Below are 16,482 nucleotides of genomic sequence, written 5' to 3'. Positions count from 1 at the left end.
GTCAGCACCAACATTTTGAATTGGGCTCAGAAACGTACTGGGAGCCAATGTAGGTATTTCAGGACTGGTGTTATATGGTCTCGGCGGCCACTCCCAGTCACCAGTCTAGCTGCCACATTCTGGATTAGTTGTAGTTTCCGGGTCACCTTCAAAGGTAGCCCCGTGTAGAGCACATTGCAGTAGTCCAAGCAGGAGACAACCAGAGCATACACAGTATGTGGGCAGGTAGGGTCTCAGCCTGCGTACCAGATGGAGCTGCCCTGGACACAGAATTGACCTGTGCCTCCATGGACAGCTGTGAGTCTAAAATGACTCCCAGGCTGCCTACCGGGTCCTTCAAGGGCACAGTTACCCCATTCAGGATCAGGGTGTCCCCCACACCTGCCTGCCCCCTGTCCCCCCCAAAAAAACAGTACTTCTGTCTTGTCAGGATTCAACCTCAATCTGTTAGTCACCATCCATCCTCCAACCGCCTCCAGACACAGGACATTCACCACCTTCACTGGTTCTGATTTCAAAGAGAGGTAGAGCTGAGTATCATCCGCATACTGATGAACACCCAGCTCACCCCTTCTGATGATCTCTCCCAGTGGCTTCATATAGATGTTAAAAAGCACAGAGGAGAGGACAGATCCTCAAGGCACCCCATAAGTGAGAGCCCAAGGGTCTGAATACTCATCCCCCAATACCACTTTCTGGACATGGCCCAGGAGGAAGGAGTGCCCCCCCAGCTCCCAGATGGTCCAGAAGGATGTTATGGTCAATGGTATCAAAGGCCTATGACTCATTGCCCTAGACACTCCACCAGTCTGGTTTCTGAGCACTACGATTGATTGCGTCCATAGTCCATCTTGTCTTTGACTTACTCACCATGGTTCATTGAAATGTAGGATCATGGCCATTTTTTTTAATTGAGTAGACAATTTATTATTGGGTATTTATTTTATTATTTCAGTCTCAGAACTACTCTTTGTGATTATGAGCCCAGGGTGGATACAGTGTAAAAGCTTTAAATTGTAAAAATCACTTATCTCAAATAAAACCTCAAAGGCAAATGTGAAATCTCAGCAACACCTGAGCACACTTAATTTCATAGCTGGCCACCTACAACCCCCTACAAAGGTCTGAGTGAATAAGGGCAATGTTTACCTGGCACTGAAAGGTAAACAATGAAGAAGAAGAAGAAGAAGAAGAAGAAGAAGAAGAAGAAGAAGAAGAAGAAGAAGAAGAAGAGTTTGTATTTGATATCCCGCTTCTCACAACCCGAAGGAGTCTCAAAGCGGCTAACATTCTCCTTTCCCTTCCTCCCCCACAACAAACACTCCGTGAGGTGAGTGGGGCTGAGAGACTTCAAAGAAGTGTGACTAGCCAAGGTCACCCAGCAGCTGCATGTGGAGGAGCGGAGACACGAATCCGGTTCACCAGATTATGACATTGGCAGATTGAAGGAAGGGGGTCCCACAAATATAAAGATCTTAATACATGTGCGGACTGGAATAGGGAGAAATGTCTGGGGTTTGTATCCAACAAAATCATCCTGTTAGCATGTTTTGGCGTTAGTAGCTTGCTTTTAAGCACTCTGTTTTATTGTTAGTTTGGGTTATATTTTTATAACCAAAGTGAAGGGGGCCTATAAATGATGCTGGATGAAAAAAAAAAACCCAAAAATTATCCCCGTGAGAATGCCATGTAATGCTTACAAAGGGCATGCCCATTTATTTATTTATTCATTTGTTGTTGGGTTTTTTAAATCAAAAATCCAAGTTAGCTTCCAAGGAGATAAAATTTTCAAAATATGGGAGGCTCAAAGACTCTTGAGAAAATCGTTTTGTTTTGTTGTTGTTTTTAATCTAAGAGACAGGGGAACTTGGAGGAGAATTCAAAATGATCCAGAGAAGGGGGAGAAACCAGGATGTGACATTGGAATGATGCCTTGATCCTTTGCCACATTCAAAGTCTCTGTGATGTTTGGACGAACAGAATCCTGGGCTGTAAAATATAAGGAAACTATAAAATGGTCTTAGAGGAGAAGGTGTTTTGCAAGTTGCCTGGCTCCTGTCCCTTGGACGGGTTTTGCTCATTTGAAGGGGCAGTCGTGCAGGCATTGGCATTTCAGGCAGAATTGCAATGCGCAGCAATAAATGTTCCTTTGGGTTGTTTACAAAGAGGCAACTGCTGGAAGTTCATAGAGAACCCAGCCAAGTGCAAATGCCAGTTTCATGAATACTGTCATGATTTATCCAAGAGTCGCCATCAAAGTTTTACAACTATGAAAGTTTATAAAGCTCCCCAGCTGTACAGATAATAAAAGCAGAGGGTGGTAATGCCTGGAACTATTGTAGGAAGAAAGCAGGTTGATATCCTCAGGAGAAAATTAAATGGAACAAAGCTTTTGAGCCATGTGAACTCTTAATGTTCAGGGAATAAGTGACCATGTTTCAGCAAGCCACACTCCTCTGCCTTTCAGTCATCCATGAAATGCTCCAACTAAATTAGTTATATTCTGACTCCTAAAAATAAACCAAGCATTCCCCCACCTCGCTGTATTTATTTTCCAAGCTGGCTCACTGTTCCATAATGGTTACACTTTCTCCTAATGTTGTGGACAGAGAATGTCTTTCTGCACGTCTTCTGTACGCTGTTAAGTTCAAGAACCAGTCAGAAAGGCAGTCTTCAGCCTGCCACCACCCCTCCTGGGCTCCTGAGTCAGTCTGTCTTCCTGATGAGAAGCTAAAAATAGCGGCATATCTTTCTAGGCCTCCTGAAACAGTGTTTGGAACGAAGCACCTGTTTTCGAAAGGATATTTACAACAGCAAAACAAGGTACTTCCCAAGCGAGGGAGCTGTTGTATACTTAAAAATATGTGTGCTGCATCCTTTGCTAGAAACCTCATTTTGGTTCCTATTTCCTGCAGACCTTTGGGGAACCAGCAGAAGTAAGGGTGAACTTTAGAACAGAGCCACAACAAAATCTTGCGCTCTGTCCTCTGTGCTACATGCATTCACTGCCCCAGCCTTCAACCTGGGTCTTCCCTCTTCCTCCTCCTCCAAGACCTAGCACAGTGTTTTTTTTCCCTCTTCAGCCATTTTGAAGCAGATCATGCTGTGAGTGGGTGGCTTGACTGACCAGCCCCTCACTTCTGTATTCCACTCCCCACCTTTTATCCATGCCAGTGCATACATGCACAGGTTGGTTTGTTTGTTTTTGCAGTTTTGAGAGGTTGCGTCATTTTATCTTTCATTATGTTATGTAATTCTGCAAATCTGCAAGTGTTGCCATTTTGCCTACAAAACCATTAGCGCACACACAGACACACACACACACACACACACACACACACACACACACACCCAGGTTCAGTGTTAGAGGGAGTGACAGAACAAAGATGAATACGCTATCTGATTTTGGGCAGAAGATTGGAGTGGATCCTCTCTGTCTTGGGTTATTCCTTGTGGATCACGTTGAGATGTTTGAGATGGAAGTTTGGAATAAGATAACATGAGAGAAAGAGAGAGGGGGAGATTTTGAGGTTAGATTGAACGGGCCACCATTTTATGAGCTTTCACACTCTGTTTTTAATGTGATGGAATCATAGTCTTGCCATTTTCATTCAAATCATGCCAGAGACTCAGTTGTACACTGAATGCAGATTGTACAGTATAGTATAGGAATAAGTGAATTGCCATGACAACTTTAATAATAAATGTCAGCGTGTAGTGGTGGGCCCTTCAGATATAACTGGCGAAAGGAAACAATTGTATGATTCCTGCAAGTATTTATAGGAGTGTTCTGTGGGTTAAAGAAACAATTGAAGAGTTACACCCCCACATTACCCAGTTTCAGTTGTTGCCTTTTCGTAAGTATAACGTTGCCCAATGGCAAGAGGTTTGGACTGGAAGCTGGGCATCTTCAGCCGTGGATTCCTTGTGAGGTGCTGAGCACATCGCCCACATCTTGGCTCGGTTTGCAGCCAAATTATAACGGATTGTTTCATAGAACTCTTGTGAGAATGAACTTAATAAATACTGTACTGTGAAGACTCTTTTCACAGTATATATGTACTCAGTGCTTTTTTTCCTTAAATAAATGTTTAGGGGTACCCTCATTTTCCTACTCATATTGAAATACTGCCCCTCAATGAGGCCAAACTTAGAGGTATGCGTATCCCTGCATACCCCCAGAAAAAAGTACTGTATGTAGTTAATAGTAACTTGCTGACTAGGCCTACCCAATAGTTCTTAACAGAGCTTTAGCAATTCTTCATGTTGTCATAAGAGGTTTTTGCTTCTTTGCTTTTAAAATTGAAAGGTGGTTGATACAAACTCCTGAGGATATATTGTAGTCGCTTCAGCAATAAGAACAAGCCAACAGCTAATGTTCCCAATGACATATGCTTCAGCTGTCGGTGAGAGGTGACACAGGAGCGAAAATTGAAAACTACTTGTGCTATTGCAGTGATGGGGTAATGCTTTCCCCTAAAACATTACCAAAAGGTGACCCTTCCTCTCTGTTACCTCAGTAAAATCTCTGGTTCATGCCCTGGTTGTCTCTCAGGTAGACTACAGCAATCTTCTCATCTCTGGTCTTCCATTGTCGCACTTCAATTCTCTCATGTCTATCCAGCATCCATGTGCCAAACCCCATCCACCATTTTCATCGCTCTGGCCATGGGACACTCTTCCTCACATTCTTTGCCCCTCTCCCTGCATCTCTCAACACTTATATACCAATACTTGTCTGCAGTCTTCACTCTTCCAACTCCACCATCTCAAGGTCTCCAGCTCCCTCAAAAAGACTCTGCCTTTTCTTGTTCCATACTTTGTAAATTTGAACTGCCTCCCAAAGCATGTGTGAATCTGACTCCATTGTTGTTGTTGTTGTTCATTCGTTCAGTCGTGTCCGACTCTTCATGACCCCATGGACCAGAGCACGCCAGGCACGCCTATCCTTCACTGCCTCTCGCAGTTTGGCCAAACTCATGTTAGTAGCTTCGAGAACACTGTCCAACCATCTCATCCCCTTCTCCTTGTGCCCTCCATCTTTCCCAACATCAGGGTCTTTTCCAGGGAGTCTTCCCTTCTCATGAGGTGGCCAAAGTACTGGAGCCTCAACTTCAGGATGTGTCCTTCTAGTGAGCACTCAGGGCTTATTTCTTTGAGAATGGATAGGTTTGATCTTCTTGCAGTCCATGGGACTCTCAAGAGTCTCCTCCAGCACCATAATTCAAAAGCATCAATTCTTCGGCGATCAGCCTTCTTTATGGCTCCATTAGTACCTTCCAAAATCTCCTCAAAGACCAGCTTCTGTGAAGCCTAAAGGCATAATTCCCTACTTCCCATGTCCTGTTGTAACTCAGCCTATAACAAAGCATATATTCCCTTAGTTCATCAGTCCTCCCTTCTCTTCCTTACCCATTCCCTGCTTTTCCTGTAACAGATTGTAGGTTGTAAATTCCTCAAGGCAGGAACCTGCTCTCCTATACTCTGTAAAGCATCATACACACTAATGATGCTACATAAATAAGCAAATAATTTTTTGCCAATCATGTGGGTATGCAGCCCATAGGTACAGAAGCTTCTATCGGCAAATATGTGGGTGGCTTCCACTGTGAGGTGCACACTTTACAGCTACTAGGTACATCAAAGACTGGAAGCAATTGGCTTCTTCCTCCCCCTAATCCAGCAAAATTACTTTGTCACTCGCTGTTTGTTCAGTAAGCATGTTATGATAGCTAATGATCGCTAATGTTCACATAATCCAGGTACAACTGGATTACAAAAATAAATAAGGAATTATCGTCTTTCAAAGACAAAGTTCATTGTTCTTTCTTGATGGGAGGCCGTAAGTCATATGGAGCTAGCCACTGGAACCCACACAAATAAGGCATTTGTCTCAAATTCAGCAAACTCTGTTCTATCAAACTGTATGAACGCCATCTCTGAAAGGATCTAATACAAAAGCAATAAATAGCTGTGGTAATTGATTCATTTTGGGTGTGGAGAACATTCCACTTAATTCATTCATTGGTTAATTTGATCTTCCACTTCATTTTATCAAAGCCCCTAATAGCAAGTAATTTCTATTAAGAGAAATGCCAATTCCATGAGGTCCTTTTTCAGACAATTTGGTTTAATTTATTGTAGCAAGTCCGCAAGTTGATGAAGGCAGAGAGAAGGCCATACATAAATACACCGTTCAAGTCAAAAGGTTCGTCATAGCCCTGGTAACAACCAACGTAATGGAGAAGGCTAATTTGAATGTGCCTGTGAGTAACACAGGGGATCTAGCTGAAATAAATATAAAAGGGCCATGAGAGGAAAGAAGGCAAAAATAGAAAATCAAAGGGAAAAGAACCTTCTCTGTGCTTTGATCAGGTCTGATGTGTCCTAATTTTATCTTCTAGCTACTGTCAGTTCAGGGAGATGGTAGGCACCTCAAATCTTAATGGCCAGCCAGGAAAGGAGCCTCTCTCTCTCTCTCTCTCTCTCTCTCTCTCTCTCTCACACACACACACACACACACACACACACACCAGATTATGGTTGTATGCTTCACCGTTGCGCTGAGGGAAAGGAGTGCAATGGCAAATTTTCACAAGTGGGTCAGAGTGATAACCCTGGTTTATATCCCTGTTGCAGAGCAAACAAATGGGCTTTAAGAAACAGAATTGATTATTATTGTTGCTTATTAAATTTACATGCCACCCGTCATCCAAGGATCACAAAACACAAGATATGTACTGTAATAACAAACAAAAACAACACCTCCACGCACAGTTCAAATGGCCATAGATTAATTAATTAGCCAATTAACTGATGGAATCACTGTGGTGTGAGGGGGGCATCCTGTGTGGTCGGGGGGGGGTGAGGAAGTTACCTTCCTTGGGAGCTTCCTTCCCCAACTTTGGGTTTTGCTAGTACACACATTTATACCATACATTTGAAGCATATTGATGCCACTTTAAACAGCATTTGAAGCATATTGATGCCACTTTAAACAGTCTCCCCAATAATCCTGGGGGTTGTAGTTTGTTAAAGGTGCTGAGCTTTGTTAGGAGACCTCTATTCTCCCCCAGAGCTACAATTCTGAGTTACCATGAAGAGGGATTGGTTTTTAAATCACTCCGGTGACTGTAGTTCTGTGGGGAACCGGGTTCTCCCCCATCAACAAACTTCACTTCCCAGAATTATTTGGGGGAAGCCACGACTGTTTTTAAAGTGGTATCATAGTGCTTTAAGTATGTAGTGTGGACGTGGGCCAAAATGACCAGCAAGGCAGGAAGGATTGGTCCAGTTGTCCGGGCAATGGAGATGTCCTGGTTGCAGGCATCTGATTGGCCTCTGTGAAAACAGGATGTTGAACTTGATGGGCCTTTGGCCTGGATCGGGGGGCTTCTCTTATGTTCACACACACACACACACTTCAGAATCAGGGCCGTATGACAGCTTAGTGTGCTTCCAGTGACATCACTGCATTTGCCTACCATCAATTGCCTCACCCAAATTCTCAGCTGCATTTGAACTTCAGCTTTGTTCCTTATTGCTGAAAATTCTAAAAAAAAAAAAAAAAAAAAAGCCTCAACCAGTAGGGAACATACGCCAGAAAAATAAATGCACCGTAACAATGGGGATTCGGTATGTCTATGTGCATAAGTGCTTATTCTTAGTGACATTCTAAATGTCACCATGTGCTGTGCAGTGTGTTTGTGTGTGTGACCCACAGGCATCAGAAGAACTGGCAGTCAGATCAAGGAGTGATTTTGTTTCAGAGACCATATATTGTATTCGCATTTCTTTTAGCGATGTTTTTATTTTTATTTTAAAAAACTTACCTTTTATTTTTTTAAAAAAACTTACTGCCTGGTCTTTTACCATGTGCTATGGCCATAGGGCTAATGCAATAAATAAATTGAGGTTGAACTTACCTGTTTAATTTTTAGGTATGTTACTTTCAAGTATGTTGCTGTCTGTGACAGACGCCATAGTTTGTATCGGGCTTAATGAAATTCAATATCTAGCAAAAGCAACCGCATCACATTTATGCTTGCTCTTCTTTTTGACCTAGGTGGGACACGTCCCTTGCAGATCTGGTGTTTTCCCAGCAATACCTGCGCATTTCAACCAATGTCCCATCCAGTTCTGTGTACGGCTTTGGTGAACACCAGCACCCATCCTTTAAGCACAATATGAACCATATAACCTATGGGATGTATTCTAGAGACCAGTCTCCCAAAGTACGTAGTTCAATATTACATCTTGCACTCCTCTCCCAGAAAGAGCCTTGTGCCTTCTATACGTTTTTCTGCCATTTATTAATAGTAGCTATTAGTTAGGCTTCCCCTCACACATTAATCCAAGTTATTAACTATCAAGCACCACATTCTGCTTCTCTGTGAAGTTTTGGCTCATTTCACATAACCCTTGGCCATCTCGGATGAATTGTAGGCAGATGTTGATCGTTGTTTTTTTTAAACATGAATTATGTCCTTTTTAAATTAAGTCCATTCATATCCTCCAGTGGATCCTGATAGTTCTGCTTTAATTAGGACACTGTCCTGAGGAATTTAGGAAAACCTAAAAAGGGGAAGAGGTCAGATTTTTAAGACAACTGTTGATGGTTCCTGTTTGGGCAAATCATCTGAGGAACTTAAAGGAAACCAAATATTTTATTTTATTTTATTTTATTCTTTAAAATAAGACTAGCAAAATTTTAACTTAAGACTGTACAACTTCTTAGGAAGGTGCTATGCCAGTTCAGCAGCCTAGACACTGTTGCGATAACTATACCTAAGTAAAGCAATAAAACTAAAACTAGATGTAATCATTATTATTTTTATTTCAGATGAATGCAAATCTGTATGGAGTTCATCCTTTTTACATGTGCATAGAGAACGACGCAAACGCTCACGGTGTACTTTTCCTCAATTCCAACGCACAAGGTAATCAAAGGTTAACAATTGAACAGAACTGTTTAGACTGCAGTTCTTTAAAATATATATATATATATATTTGGCAAATAATTTCCCTTATTGATGTAATTTAGGGATGAGGCATACCTGAAGTCCCATGTCATATTACTACCTGGAACCAAATCCTATTGAACTCCATGTGATCGGATTTACTGGTGTGTGTTTGTGTGTGTGTGCAAGCGCGCCTAAGCTACAAGCTTAAAGCCTCTTTGCACACTGGAGAAGTGTTGCACCTGCATGCATGGATTCCTGGGTTTTCCCATTCACTTCACAGGAGGAGGGGAAACACATGACAACATTTTTGTATGTGAGGAACTCTAGCCATTCAGGACTGCTCAAGGCATTGCTGTCTGAGGAAAACGACAAAATGGCACACACACCATTCTGAGTACAGGACATGCAGCTGGATCTCATGTTAAAACGGACATGAGATTTTCTCAATGACACTGAAGCGCCTCAGACCCCCTAACTTAGGGGGTGTAGGGCATGTGACAACCCTTCACTTCCCTGATGCTTCTCACCACTCAGCCTCTATTGCTTGAGGTAGCCACTTCATTCTACCTAACAGACATGGGTGGTGCTGTGGTCTAAACCACGGAGCCTCTTGGGCTTGCCAATCAGAAGGTTGGCGGTTTGAATCCCCGCGATGGGGTGAGATCCCGTTGCTTCGCCATAGCTCCTGCCAACCTAGCAGTTTGAAAGCATGCCAGTGCAAGTAGATAAATAGGTAAGTGGCATTTCCATGCGCTCTGGTTTCCGTCACAGTGTCCTGTTGCACCAGAAGCGGTTTAGTCCTGCTGGCCACATGACCTGGAAAGCTGTCTGTGGACAAATGCCAGCTCCCTCAGCCTGAAAAGCAAGATGAGCGCTGCAACCTGATAGTCGCTTTTGACTGGACTTAACCGTCCAGGGGTCCTTTACCTTTACCTAATAGAAGGCCAGCTTTCACATGCACTGAAATGAAAAATGTATGGCCATACCTGTAGATCACATACCAAAAAAAGCCACTACTTAGTACACAATATAAAATGATCAAAGTATTGTAATACATGGTACCTCGATTTAAGAACAGTCCTGTTTACGAACGATTCGGTTTACAAACTCCGCAAAACCGGAAGTAGTAGTTTGCGAACTTTACCTTGGTCTAAGAATGGAATCTGAATGGTGGAAGGGCACTGGTGGCAGGAGGCCTCATTAGGGAAAGCGCGCCTCAGTTTAAGAACGGTTTCAGTTTAAGAACGGACTTCCGGAACGGATTAAGTTCATAAACCGAGGTACCACTGTACATTTCCCACCACAATTCAAAGTGCTGGTTTTTGACCTCTAAGGCTTAACATAGCTTTGGACCACAACACCTCCTGCCATGTCTCTGAGCCTACCTGGGTCCTTAATGTCATTGTAGAGGCTCTTCTCCAGGTGCCTCCTCCAGCAGAGGGTGACTGAAGGAGAGATGGTCATTTCACTAGTGGCCTCCTGGCCTTTGGAATGCTTTCTCCAGGGTCTCCAGGTCTGGTCTTGACTTTGGTGACATCTTTTTGCCACCAAGCCAAGACTTTTCTTTACTCATTAGATTGTTGAGGTTTTCATATCTGGTTTGTTTTTAGTCAGTTTTTAGTCAGTGAGTACCTTTTAGTTGGTCCAACTTTTTATAGTATTTATTTTTCTTGTATTTATGGAAGTTGCCTTGAGACCCTTGTGATATAAGGTAGAAAATAAAGGGACAATAATGGTCCAAAGTGCGGCTTTAATTCTAGACTGACCGATCTAGAACTGAGGCTGAAATCCTATGCAAATGTTCTTGAGAGTAAGGTCCATTGACCTCAATGAATTTACTTCTGAGTAAGGAAGGAGAGGGATTATAGGAATATAATTCTGTTAACATCTTCTAGAACTCAGTGATGACGCTAGTTTGTGTCTGCTAAATAAAGATAACCTCTTCAGTGAAAAGTGTTTTAATTTTTCTAAAATGGTATCACAGGATTCCCAAAGTCTCGCTCTCATGTTCCCAGAACCTGTAATAGGCTATTGTTAAATCAAGCAAAATGGGTCTGTTCCACTAAAAATTATGATTAACTGTTAAAAATAGATGCATGTGCTAAAAAACCCCACGAAAAACTGAAGTTGCTACAAATTTCCTTGGGGGTTCATACAGTTGAAACAAACCAATTTAGATTTGTCCTGTATTCTGTTGATGGGGAATAGCTTTGCTTGTTGCCATGGTCACCTTACTGTATTAATCTCGCCCTGTAATTTTCAAAAAGGAGAATCTTCCCTAAAGCAATGAAATAAAAATTCTTAGCCAAGCAGAGGCGACAAAAGAAGCATATTTTGCAGTCAGATCTCTATTTAAGCATTGTTAAAATGTCTAGAGTTGCCGAGTTGTTATTTTCTAAATAAAAAAGGAACCCTGACTTCTTCTTCTTCTTCTTCTTCTTCTTCTTCTTCTTCTTCTTCTTCTTCTTCTTCTTCTTCTTCTTCTTCTTCTTACTGTGCTTCAGAATCGTACGTCAAATCCTACCACTGCATAATCACTGGCTTTTTCCCCTGTTTTCACATGCACTGGGCTATATGCCTGCCAAATATGGGTTTGAAGGAGTGTCTGTTTCTGTTTAGTTAAATAATGCTAAATATTTTGAGCTTGCTTGTTGGGGAATGTGGGTGGGGTTACCTTAAGCCCCTGAATGACCTACATAGCAATAATAATAATGTACAGAAAAGTCAAGATCATTGCATAGGGATCCTTAGCTTTGAGGTAATTTATACTGAATGCAACATATCTGTTAACTTCTTTTAGATGTCACGTTGCACCCAGACCCATCTTTGACCTTCCGCACCATTGGAGGGGTTCTCGATTTCTATGTCTTCCTCGGCCCAACTCCAGAAAATGTAATCCAGCAATACACAGAGGTTAGTTGAAAAATCTGTTCAGGCATGCTGTGCTAAGAAAAGCATTTACTTGTTGATCTGGTTGTGGGTTTGCATGAGGTATTGCATTACAGTACAATGATGACAGTGAAACTCAGTGCGTCACCCCTTTGCAAAACAACAACAAAAACACACCCTCTTGATTTGTACTGATCTTTAAATCGACAACTATACTTACTTATTTGCAATGGGGTGGTTTTATTAGCCCCCTTGACTCTTGGTTGCATTTGTTGAGTTCCACTGGAAAAAAAAAATCTATCTTCAGAAGCCAGTGGGGCAACTTTAATATCGGTCCTATCTATGAATTCTAATACAGAGGTAGAAGGAATTGATGTAAAACATTTTTAAAATGTTATCAATCTGCTAAAAGCTAATGTTTATCAGTCTAGTATCTGGATGGCTTTCGAGGAGTAAGAACTGAAATAAATAATAGGATATTGGAACGATCACCAAGGGTTTGTGACCCATGTTCCATCTAGATTTGTTTATTTGGTTCCTCCTATTGCTCCCTCCCGTCTCTTCATTGCATTTTTCTGGCACATAGCAACAATATTTTCTCAAAGCACAAAAGGCCTTTTCCAGTATATAATCCTCAATAACTTGGAGCTCTGATTACAGCCCCTTTAACGCCACCTGTGAATCCTTGTTTTCATGAGAAGGTGCCAAATTCCACAAGAACGCATTGCTGTGTTACTGTTATGCACACTGCATTTCCTTCCTTTGTTTCACTCAGTCTGACTTGAGAGGGCTCCTTCCTAAGAGAGGCGTTGCTTGCAAAATGATTGGCTGAAATGCTCATAGCATTTACCTGTAATTCTCTGGTGAACACTTCAGAAAATTTACCATTGTTGCTTAGGCTTGTTTCTTAAGCAAGGTTCCTTTGGTAATTCCACACTGCTGCTGTTTTGGGGATGGGTTCAGTTGCAATCAACCCGTCACCCCAAATATCAGATAAGGAAACGGGTGAGGAAATGCCCCTGAAAATGTAGGATAACACTTGCCCTGATGCAGCACTCTCTACCCTCCAAGCAAATCAGGATGAATCCTCAATAATTCGATTGGTAGACAGGTATTGCAGAATTCATAGAATCACAAAATTGTAGCATTGGTATATGGCAGGCATGTCCAACAGGTAGATCGTGATCTACTGGTAGATCACTGGATGTCTGTGGTAGATCACTGGCTTTCCTCCTCCCCCAAAAAGCTCAACAACTTTGACCTGAATCCCCAAAAAGGGGGTAGATCACTGCCGGTTTTTAACTCTGTAAGTACCGGTAGATCACAGTCTCTTGGGAGTTGGCCACCCCTGGTATATGGGAAGAACACTTTATCTTCCCTTCCCTAGGATTTCTTCTCCTTCTTAGCTAAAAATTTTCGCAACTAATAATCCTGTTGCTAAAGAGTCCTGTGATACTTTGTAGATGAACTGCAATGTGGCGTAAACATTTTTTGGCCAGAGCCTGCTTTTGCTTGTGTTTCTTATCCTAAGTGGGCAGATACCTCATATATTGGGGTAATAGATGGAATAGTGGGGGCAGGGAGGAGCATTATTACCTCAGAGAAGCAGCAATGCAAGAGAGGTGCTTCTGCCATTGCAGTGTTCCCACCATAGGAGGTGGGGCCCACAGCCAACTGGTAATGAGTTGACAAAGCAAGACATAAACTCCGAGGAAAGGGCAATTGCTCTCTCCAGAGGGACTAGCCTCTCCCAATGTCTACTCAGCCAAAGTCTGATCATGTCAAAGCCACACATGAATTCTAACTCAACAGTTTCATGCTGACATCTCCCTTTGAAATTTCCTAGCTGAAATCTGTTTCTGAAGGCCAAACTGGACATGTGCTTATTATATATAAAGACAAGGGGCTTTTATATTAGAAAAAGTGCACAGGGGAAGGGAGTGAAACCCTCAACTGCTTTACCTCAGTGCACTGTTTGTTCTCTCTCAGCCTAGCTCTAATATTGGAAGTAAACTAGCAGAGATTATATGGTTCAAGCAGGGGTGTGTAAACAGCGGTTGTGTTGTGAGGTGCTGATTAATATATTTTATGCAGTTACTTTCACTGTCAGTGCCATTGATGGTAACTTTATTTTCTGTTTGTGCTGTACCAGTTATATTGTAATAATAGGAAAACTCATTGGGAAATTGCCTGCATAAATATAGTCATCATTCAGAATTTCTCAGGTGAAATCCTAATCAATTAGCAAACGTCTGGGAAGCCTGCCCCTGTTCCCTGATGTCTGAAATTAAAATTTCCCCAACTCAGCACAGTGGGAGCAACTGAAAATATAAAGCTTGGTCTTGATCTCCGTTGATACCCAATGGCAACTAGGGTGGAGCTGTAAAAAATAACCTAAGCACCACCTCATATTTCCAAAATAAACACATGACAGGCTAGCAGTAATGGATACTGCCCCCGAGTTCTTTGCTACAGTGGAAATCGCAGTGGGAAGTCTGAGGAAGTGCTCTGAGGTAATTTCACTGTGAAATTATTTCTGAAGCCAGCTTCCTGGAAATCTTTAAACGCCAGATGCTATTATTAGAACATTATTCAATTGGGGGAATATGTTGACTGCAAATTTTAAAAGCAAGTGATGTGCCGAGGGAGACAATTTAGTTTGTTCAGACCTGGCATGACTTTTAACCTGCGAGATTGCTAGCATTCAATCCCTTCTTCTTCTTCTTCTTCTTCTTCTTCTTCTTCTTCTTCTTCTTCATTGGGGGGCTGAGGAGAGATGATAATAAAAAAAGTCTTCACAATTTTTTTTTAAAAAATTAGCTTCTAGAGTCCTGGGAACGGTAGTTTGTTATGGGTGCTGGGAATTGTAGCTCTGTGAAAGGTTTTTTTTGGGGGGGGGCATGTGCTTTAAATGGATGGTGTGTATGTAATTAATGTGCATAGTACCCAAGGCCTGCCAAGCTGCTTTGGCACATTAAGCCAAAATCCCACAAGTTCTACTCCTTCTCCCTAGCAGTAAAATTACAATAACTTAAGTAATTAACCATTTTTTTTTTTTGCCCTTTCAAGACTCCTACGATCAGCTACCTGAGGCAGTCACCTCACTATGTACTATGGTGGGGCCGGCCCTACCACTTTTCATTATACGTGGCGTTGCTTTTTCGGAAAGCGGCTCCACAAAATAAACCTTCCAGCACGTAGAAAGTGATCCTGCCCAGCCTGCAGACTTCCTCCCTGATTTGTCAACTTCATTTGGGTGCACTTTTAGGTTTGCATAACCTTCACCTGAAAAAACATGTCTTAGTGGCGAACGATAGAAAAGATTGCCATGTCCTCAGAGTTAAGATAAATCGAAAGGGAACATATTCCACGGTTTATTTATTAGAAATTATTTTTCAAAACCAAAACTAATGTATTTTATTGTTGTGCTCTTTTGGATAACTTTTTAAAGCCAACATATCCTCTGAATTACACCAATTGTTTCCAAACAGATATATTACATTCTCATAAGAATTCAGCTGTGAAGCTTTTTCAGAGTTATCCCTTTATGAATGGTCAAATGCAGGAGACACTGTTTGCAGGAAGAATTCACACACAAAAAATTCCTCTTTGACATTCCCTCATCTCTTTGTTTCTGGCTAAGTAGCCTATAGATTTAGTCCTTCCACAGTTTCAGTTATTTTTTCTACACCCTCTATTGTACTTTTGCAAATTATTCTATAGCCTTTGTTCTGCCCAGTTTTGCAAAGCGTACCGAAAGCTCTACACCGAGGCTGCATTTCAAGGAAATAAAGCTCTATTCTGGTAACATCAAACGTAAATTCCAGGTCTACTAAATTCTGCTCTGCTTCAGAGGAACCATCTGGAATATGTGCCAGATGTTGGTTGCTTTATTGGGAAGCTTCAGGGGGGGTCCATTTGAAAGACCATCTAAGGCGTAATTAGACTAAGGAACATTTGTTTCCACAGCTGTCCTGCTTTTAAATTCTTCTCTTGGACTATTCTGTTAATTCAAAATCAAGTTCACCTTAGGTGCTCCAGCCTAATGAACTTGGGAAAGGAATTGTTTTAAAAGTTAAGCCCACCTTGCAAGCAGTTTTCTTGTAATTGTTCAACCCTATATGATGTTTCCTCAGGGGGGCTCTGGCAGAATATAGCCTTCCCTTAGGTTACACCCGATGTTTACAAGCTCAAGGATGCAGTTACATAATTGAATCTATAACAGGATTATGTATGGGTCACGCTGCCTAGAGAAGGACTACTATAGCCCAAACCAGGATGCTCCTAAAGGCATGCTAATGCAGATGAAAAGTCTAGGTTATTGAAGGACGCACCCTTGAGGTCTAACATCAATATCAACTCAGTACCTAGTTGGTGAAAAGGTGCTGCAGAGGTCTGACTTGTAGACAAAAGAAACTTTAAATATATGGTGTGGATGTGACCTGAGATAATGTCATGCAGGGGTGGTACTTAAGTGTTTGGGAACACATACCCTCAAATATTTAGCAGCAGGGTACATTGAGGCCCTTCAGTTATCGAGAGGAAGCATTAATGCTGTGAGAAAGACTTTCAGTGCTGGAGTCTTTCTCTGAACTCCTGCTGAACTCTTTCTCCTGCAGAAGTATGACTG

At 41.9% G+C, this 16,482-nt stretch overlaps 1 protein-coding gene across 1 annotated transcript in view; it reads left to right on the top strand.

The window, feature by feature from the left end:
* Positions 1-16,482, top strand: part of LOC117054267 (maltase-glucoamylase, intestinal-like) — an 80,541-nt gene that overhangs the window by 15,588 nt on the left and 48,471 nt on the right. The window contains exons 5-7 of the mRNA XM_033162937.1: positions 8,066-8,234; positions 8,843-8,939; positions 11,764-11,876. Coding sequence (XP_033018828.1) covers positions 8,066-8,234; positions 8,843-8,939; positions 11,764-11,876 — 379 coding nt within the window. The remainder of the gene's footprint in view (positions 1-8,065; positions 8,235-8,842; positions 8,940-11,763; positions 11,877-16,482) is intronic.

The sequence above is a fragment of the Lacerta agilis genome, chromosome 10 (assembly GCF_009819535.1).
Source record: "Lacerta agilis isolate rLacAgi1 chromosome 10, rLacAgi1.pri, whole genome shotgun sequence".
NCBI classification, from domain to species: Eukaryota; Metazoa; Chordata; class Lepidosauria; order Squamata; family Lacertidae; genus Lacerta; species Lacerta agilis.
The sequence above is the reverse complement of the archived record's forward strand: the minus strand, read 5'-3'. Positions and strand labels throughout refer to the sequence as shown.